Genomic DNA, 7,809 nt, shown 5'->3' with positions numbered 1-7,809 from the left:
CGATTTTGGGGGCAGAACGCGCCTTTTCCGTCCGGTTCTGCCGCCGGCCCCCCCGCCCCGCCTTCTCTCCCTTTCGATTTTCCGGCTGCTCTTTTTCCGCGCCCGGCTTCTCCCCCCCCCCCCCCCCTCCTACCCCCCCCAGCCCCAAAATGCAGCCGGGCAGTTTGTGACCCCCAGCAGCCCAACCCTCCAGCAGTGCTTTGTCCCCCCCGTCGTCCCCCCCCCCAACCCCGGGGGCCGGGCTCTCGGCACGCACCTCGCCATGCTGCGGCTGCCCCGGGGGCTGTCACCCGCTGCGGGGGGGGGCACGGCCGTCCTGCCCCCCGCTCTCTATCAGCGCCCTCCGAAGAAAACGGCGATGGGATCGGCGGAACCTGGGGGGGCTGCGGTTTTGGGCAGCCCCCCGATGCCCAACGCCTGCTGCAACCGCCCGTACCGGCCCTACGCCACCCCTCAGGGACCCCCCCAACTCAGGACGCTCCGATCGGCCTCTGCGGGACGGCTGCCGGTAAGGTGCCCCCCCTCGTTCCCTCGTGCAGCTTTAGAGGGGTGTTGGGAAGGGTCTATGGGGCTGTGTATGAAAGGGAGCGTGGGGGGGGAGGGCGAGCCGTGCAGCTCCCCCAGCTGGGGTGTGCTTTGGGTTGTGCACCCCCCGGGGGTCCCCTCTCAGTGCTGGGTGGGGGGTGGGAGCGGCTGGAAATCAGAAGTGGTCTCGAAATGGTGCGGGTGTTGCTCAACTTCCCCCCCTCCCCCCCCTCCGTCCTGTCCTGTCCCGTCCCGGCTTCCTCTTTGCGCCTTTATCTGCCCTTTTCTCTCTCTTGCTGCGCCCCCAGACCCTTCCGAGCCCCCCACGTGCTAAGGGATGTCACCCCCCCCCCCCCCCAATGGGATGAGGGACCGTGAATGCTCAGAGGGGGGAGCTGAGCTGGCTGGAGGCATAAGGGCTTTGTGGGGAGGGGGGTGCTGGTGACAGCTGTGTCACCACGTCCCCGAGCTCTGGGCTGTGCTGTCAGCCCTGTGCCCCATATCGGGGTGGGTTCTCTCGGGGGCCCCGCTGGCAGCTGGGGTTGGCATTTAATCCCTTCGGTCCCCGGGCGTTCGTCCAGCCTTCTCTGTGCTCCTCTGTTCTCCTGGAGCCATCCCAGGCCCTGCTGCTGCCGTCGGGTTTGCAGGGCTTGGGGTCGGTATTCATCCCCCCTCCTGCGGCCGCTGCTGCTCGGTGCCAGCTGGGGACGAAGGGGGGGAGGGGGGGGGGTTCTCTTCCCGCTGTGCTGTGCGTGGCCCCATTCCGGGGGGGGGGGGGGGGCGGCTGTGGGGCTGCCCGTCCCCTCCCAGCGCTTGGTTGCCTTTGTTTGCAAACAGCATGGGATGTTGAGAGCCACACGGTGCTGCCCCCCTCCTCAAAAACACCCCCAAGCGCAATGCGCTCAGTCCTGTTTCCTTGTGCCACTGCAGAGCTTGGTTTGGGTCACGTCCTACCACCCACACCATGCCCTATAGGCAGGAGATGCTCAGGGCGCTCCTGTCCCTTGCATGGGGGTTTGGGTGACATTTGGGGAGCCTGATGCAGTGGCTGACATGGCTGTGCTCCTGGGTGCAACCTTTGTGTGCAGAGCTGGGGCAATTGGAAAAGGAGCTTTTCCACCCCATTCCCCAATAGGGCCATTGCAGCCTCTCCCACCTCCTTGTGGGGTTGTTTCCATGTCCATGGGGACACTTGAGCTGGTTGGGGTAGGAGCCCACCCTGGGGTGTCCCACCCCCATGTCCTTCTAGGGGAGACCAGGACAGTGTCTCATGATGTCTGATTTGGAGACCCTGGGGTGGGTAAATGCATCTCCCCCCATGAACGCATTTATTCCAGAGCCATTCAAGCTGTTGCCAATCCCATCTGCAGTATTTGCCATATGGGATCTCTATAGGGTTTCTATAGGGGAGAGTGGCTCTCCTCTGCAGGGGGGTCCCGGCCTCCCCTCCCCCTCTGTGCTGGGAAAAGGGGGTTCAGAGTCCATTGAGGTTTCGGTGCCGCCCGTGCAAAGAGCAAATAGGGGTGGGGGGGAAGGCAGCCCTGGGGCCCTTTCCTTGCTGGGGGGGGTGGGGAGTTGCCTGGCTTTGTGCTGGGAGCAGCTGGGGGACCCCACCTCACCGAGAGATCCTGGGAATGGCGTTTCCCTCTCGGATCTGTGTGGGACGCGGGGCTTTCAGAAGGGACCCCAAATACGCCTGTAGCTGGGGGGTGCGTGACCCCACCGTCACCCCAGCACTGCATCCCTTGGCACGTGCAGAAAGGCCGTGACCCAGCACGGTGCCAGGACCCCGGGGTGCAGCCCCCAAAGCCCCACCAGCACCACGTTCCCACGCCCCCGGGAGCATCGGGGGTCGGTGGGGCTGGGTTGGGCCGGGGGGAGGAGGCACCGGGTTGGCGGTGCAGGGCAGGGCCCGGGCAAGCCCGGGGAAAGAAGGAGGTGTTGGAACGCGGCACGGGCAGGAGGAGCACCCACAGCCCCCGGGGGGGTTGCTGTGATGTTGGGCTGGGCGCTGGGTGCAGCTCTGGCAGGAGGAGCTGGCGGGGGGCCCGACCCCCTCCCTGACATCTCGCCCCCACGTCGGGCTCCGGATGGAGCTCCTTTTCCCACCCCGAGCATCAGGGTGTAGAATATACCCCCCCCCCCCCTCCTCCTCCTCCCCAGGCAGCAGTGGGTGGTGTGGGGAGGCATTCTGCCCCACAGGGGGGGGGGTGCAGGGTTTTGTTGGCTGCTTTGCTTCATCCTGTCCCCCTCGCTCCCCTCCCCACTGTGCCCAGCTCAGCTGTCGTGTGCTTAATCCTGCCCGGCCAGGAGGGAGCAGCTGGGATGCAGGAGGGACCCCCTTGTCCATTGTCCTTCATGGTCGTGTCCCTTGCAGACAAGAGGAGCAGCAAGTCCCCGTTGCCCCCCACCCCATAGCCCCCCAGGTTGCCCCTCTTTGCTGTTTGAGCGGGGAACCTTGCGTGGCTTTGTGCCTCAGTTTCCCCATTACTTAGGGAGATGGTGACACTGACACACGGATGGCCCCATCTGGGAGTGTAAGGAGTAGGATGGCCCAGGACATACCCCTCCCCCCCCCAAAAATCTCTGGCAGATGTTTGAGGTCTGATGTGGGGCAGGTGTTTCCCATGCACCCAGCTTTAACCGTTGGGGGGCAGAGCTTTGGTGGGGTGCTGGGGAAAACCTGCTGGGGGGAAGGACGGAAGGAGGGAGGGAGGGAGTGCATTCCCACAGGAGCTCGGGATCAACCTGGCTCCCTGGGGGGGCTGGAAAACAGCCCCCGGCGTTCTCCCGCCGGCCCCCTCGGGTGGGCATGGAGCCGAGCAGCCCAACCCCTCCCTGCAATGCTGGGTGAGCTCTGAGCAGGAGCTGTGCCGAGCTGCTGCGGGACCCCACTGCCATGAGGGACGTGCTGGGGGGGGCCCTGTGGGACAGGGAGCAGGTATTTGGGGGGGGGGGAGGATGACAGGGTGAAGGGGTGATGCTGGGGGGCTGCTTTGTGCTGTTGGGATAAATGACCCCCCTCCCTTTCCTCCCCCCTGCCCAACGAATCGCCTCCCTTGTGTTTAGGGATGTGGGGGGGGGGGGTACCATTGTGGGGTGGGGGGTGGTTACTGACACCCCCAGCTTCTCTCTGTGTCTTTCTGCTGTGCCCCCTTCCCCCAGTTCTGGGGGTCTCTCATCCACAAATGACGCTGGGGGTGGCATTTCAAGGAGCTGCTTGGTGAGGTGTCCCCTCTCCAATGACCTCCATGGTGGGTTGAGGGAAGGGGATGAACGGCCCTGGGGACCCAGTGGGGTTATGAGGGGGGCAAGGATCCGGCCTTGCTGTTCCATCCTGGGAATCCCCCATTCCCACAGCTCAGCCCCACAGAGCTGTGCCAGCAGCTGGGGGTGAGGGGAAATCCCTGCTGCTTCCCCATGTGGGCTCTGGGGCTGGAACAGTGGGCAGGAAGCAACTGTGGGGCTGGGATCTCCCCATTTCCCCTTCAGTCTACCCCATCACAAGCACAGCGGTGTCAGTGTGGGAACCCTTCCCAGTAAAACCCCAAAAGTGGTTTTGCAGGCAAGAGAGCATCTCTCAGCCTGTGGTCTGGCACCACGCAGTGCCCCTTTTGGGGGTGGGGGGGATGGCTGGGGCTGTCCCCACACGGGATATTCTCTCTTTCTCCAGGCTAAGCGCAAACTGGACCTGGAGGGCCCTGAGCTGCACACACCGAAGGGGAAGGGCAGGACTCTGGTACAGGTGCCCAGCCCCAGGAGTAAGTTTGGGGCTTTGGAGGGCAATGGGAGGGGTGTGGGGTAGAGGGGCGATGCCCATTTCCCGGTGCCGCACTGTGTCCCCCCTCCAGCTCTGCCTGAGGTGACCCCCAGGAGCAGCGCTCTGTGCAGCTCTGTGTGCAGTTTCAGTTCACTGCATGGGCGCAGAGCTCCTGGGGCAGGCAGGGTGTGTGGGGGGGGTATTTCTCCACCAGCCAAGGGCTTACGCTGGGTTTAATGGTCCCAGCATCCTATGCTAAGGAAGCATTTTGGTGGGGGGGGGGGTCCTCTCCTTGCAGCCCCCAAGTCCCCGGGTGAGAAGACACGCTATGACACCTCGCTGGGGCTGCTCACCAAGAAGTTCACCCTCCTGCTCAGCGAGTCACCCGACGGAGTGCTGGACCTCAACCGCGCCGCTGAGCTCCTGGAGGTGCAGAAACGCCGCATCTACGACATCACCAACGTCCTGGAGGGCATCCAGCTCATCCGCAAGAAGTCCAAGAACCACATCCAGTGGATGTAGGCAGCACTGGGGAGCGGGGGGAAGGGATGACGGGGTGATGGAGGGGGTGTGAGGTGCTCAGGGGACCGTCTCTGCTTGCAGGGGGACGGGGATCTTCGAGGATGCGGCGGTGGCAGCCAGGCAGCAGGTGCTGCGTGGGGAGGTGGCTGAGCTGGGCAGAGCAGAAAAGGCTCTGGACCAGGTCCTGCAGGAGTGCAGCCTGCGGCTGCGGCAGCTGACGGATGATGGAGCCAACCAGAGATATCCTTTTGCTGAGGGAGATGGGGCTGGAGGGCTTGGGTACCCCCTCCGAGTTCCTCTCCATCCCTTTGGCTCCCCTGGGCGGGTGTCTGTGTGTCACTGAGGCCGATGTTTGGGTGGGGGAATGGCCAGGGTTGGAAGGGACCTCAAGGATCACGAATCTCCCACCCCCCCTGCCACACGCAGGGCCACCAAGCTCCCCATTTCATACCAGCCCAGGCTGCCCAGGGCCCCATCCAACTGAGCTGTCCTCCTCGTGGCCTTGCTTTTTCCTATGCCTCGTCCCACGCTGGCGTACGTCACCTACCAGGACCTCCGTGCCATCAGCAGCTTCCAGGAGCAGACAGTGATTGCTGTGAAAGCCCCCCCGGAGACGCAGCTGGAAGTGCCTGACCTCAGCGAGGTGTGCATGGGGTCAGGAAATGGGGTTGGTGCTGGGATGCTGCCATACTGTCCCAACCCCGGGTCCCATGGGTGCTGCTGTGTCGCCCTGAGCAGTGCTGGGGTTTCTCCGTGGGTTTTGGGGTTGGGTGGTGCTGCGTGGGGCCAGGGGATGGACTTGGTGATCTGTGTGAGTCCTTTCCAAGTGGGGACGTTCTGTGATAGTTTAGGGATGTGGGGTGGGCTTGGGGCACCCGTTGAGCCTTCGCTCTGCCCGCCCAGGACAACCTGCAGCTGCACCTGAAGAGCACCAATGGTCCCATCGAGGTCTACCTGTGCCCAGAGGAGATCCTGGAGGACAGCCCTACCAAGGACCACGACGTCCCCTCCAGCCCTGTGCTGCGGGACAGCAGCACCCAGCCCTCCCTTCAGAACAGCCCAGAGCCCCCCATATCCCCACAGCCACCCGAAGGCCACCGTGCCCCATCCTTATCCCCGTCCCCTCCCCTCTCCAGCCCTGCAGAGCCCCACTCACTGCTGGAGGTGGGCGCAGGGCTGCTGGACTCCCCCCATCATCTCTTGCAGCAGACAGAGGACCAGCTGCCCTGCGCCCCTTCCTACCTGGACTCGATGCCCTTCATCCCCTTCTCACCCCCCCTGGAGCAGGATGAATACCTCTGGGGGCTGGAGGGTGGCGAGGGAGTCAGCGACCTCTTTGAGGCCTATGACCTGAGTGAGCTGCTGAAGGACTGAGCCTCCTCCGTTCCCAACTGCTCCATCCCTGTCCCCACAGCTGGGGAAGGGGCACAGTACCCCGGGTGGCTTTGCTGGGGGGAACTGGGGGTCTCCACCCCAACTGCTCCATGGGCTGCTGGCAGACCTTTGGGTGCTTGGGTACCAAAGGCCTTTGGGTACGGGGTTGGGGGCACCCACCTAGCAGTAATGGGGCCCCTGCCAGAAGGAGCTGTGCTGGGGAGTGGGGAGGGGGTCACGTTTTGGGGGCACTCCAGTTGCTCCTCAGTTAGAGTGGTGCTTTGGGGTGGCGGATGCTCATTTGGAACCCTGTGGGGCACCTCCAACTGTGTGGGTTGGAGCTGACGGTCGAGAGGCACTGAGCACAGAGATGCTCCCTCTGCTGTCACTGAAATGTCAATAAGGAATAATGAGCTGAGGTGGAGGCAGATTTCCTTCCAGAGGGGGATGCTCAACTTGGGGGTGGGGGCACTTCGCCTGCAGCCTCTTAAAACAGAGCCGTGGGCAAATCCATGTGCCGTGATGGTGCTTGGGGGGGATGGAGACTGGGGCTTAATGGGGCAGAGAGGTGGCAGTTGGTACCTGTGGGGGGATCAGGAGCAGCGTGGGGCACAACAGCTGCATCACTTTCCCCTCACTGCAGAGGCTTTAGCATTGCTGGGGCTGTGCAGAGGTTTTCCCCTGGATGGCATCGGGCTGCGTGTGGCTGTGTGGATTCTCCCCATCCTGGTGATGTGGGGTCAGCGTGGCCCTACCAGCACAAAGGAATACAACCCAGGGATGTCCTCCCCATGGAAAAACGTGTGTTAATTATTGCACTGTATTTATACAGGACCCACCTCTGACACAGTGCTGTTGGGGGTTCGGGATTCAGTTTCTGAGTGTATTTAAGTTGTCCTTTTTGGGTTTGCTCTGCTGCAGTTTGGTTGGGATGCGGTGTGGGTGAGAAATGTGTGGCATGTGGTGTTCTCTGCCTGGGAGGGGATGAAAGGAGATGAAATAAAACTCATGAGTTGTCAGCAAAGTACCATGTTGTTCATGGTGTGTTCTGGATGTTCGAGGTCTGCTGGTACCCAGTGATGCTGGGTGGGACCCAGTGATGTCTGTTGATGTCTGGTGGTAACCCGTTATGTCCAGTGGTACCCAGTGATGTCCAGAAATACTCTGTGTCTGCTAGTACCCTGTGGTACCCTATGATGTGGAGTGGTACCCAGTGATGTCCAGTGATTCTCAATGTCTGATGATACCCAGGGATGTCCAGTGATGTCTGGTGGCACCCTGTGGTGTCCAGTGATATTCAACGTCTGATGACACCCAAAGATGTGGAGTGGTACCCAGTGATGCTCAGTGCCTGATGATACCCAGTGATACCCAATGATGTTAAGTGGTACCCAGTGATGTCTGGTGTAACCAGGATGTGCAGCGATACTCAGTGCCTGGTGACATGCAGTGATGTCCAGTGGTTGATATCCAGTGGTGCCTGCTGGTATCTGGAGCCGCACTGGGATTGCATTGCTCATCCAGAGGACGAAGAGGAAGAAGAGGAGGTGAGCTGGGTGAGCGGCACCGAGCGTTGTGCCCACAGCCCCGTCCCCGTATCCCCGCAGCTGCCGATGCTGGGCAGTCCC

At 62.5% G+C, this 7,809-nt stretch overlaps 1 protein-coding gene across 1 annotated transcript; it reads left to right on the top strand.

Annotated features, from left to right (window-relative positions):
* Positions 1-231: 231 nt before the first annotated feature.
* Positions 232-7,205, top strand: E2F2 (E2F transcription factor 2). Its single transcript, XM_052699148.1, has 6 exons — positions 232-508; positions 4,199-4,286; positions 4,584-4,803; positions 4,889-5,047; positions 5,336-5,450; positions 5,711-7,205. The coding sequence occupies exons 1-6, from the start codon at positions 263-265 to the stop codon at positions 6,179-6,181; spliced, it is 1,299 nt and encodes a 432-aa protein (XP_052555108.1). The 5' UTR covers positions 232-262; the 3' UTR covers positions 6,182-7,205.
* The last annotated feature ends 604 nt before the right edge of the window (positions 7,206-7,809 follow it).

Source organism: Tympanuchus pallidicinctus, unplaced genomic scaffold, assembly GCF_026119805.1.
Source record: "Tympanuchus pallidicinctus isolate F22 unplaced genomic scaffold, pur_lepc_1.0 scaffold35, whole genome shotgun sequence".
Lineage (NCBI taxonomy): Eukaryota > Metazoa > Chordata > Aves > Galliformes > Phasianidae > Tympanuchus > Tympanuchus pallidicinctus.
Note: the sequence above shows the minus strand (reverse complement) of the source record. Positions and strands in the feature narration are given on the sequence as shown.

Coding starts and splice junctions, on each gene's coding strand:
- E2F2 (XM_052699148.1), top strand. CDS start 263: ATGCTGCGGCTGCCCCGGGGGCTGTCACCCGCTGCGGGGGGGGGCACG. Junction 4,287..4,583: donor ACAGGTGCCCAGCCCCAGGA/GTAAGTTTGGGG, acceptor CTCTCCTTGCAG/CCCCCAAGTCCCCGGGTGAG. Junction 4,804..4,888: donor AAGAACCACATCCAGTGGAT/GTAGGCAGCACT, acceptor CTCTGCTTGCAG/GGGGACGGGGATCTTCGAGG.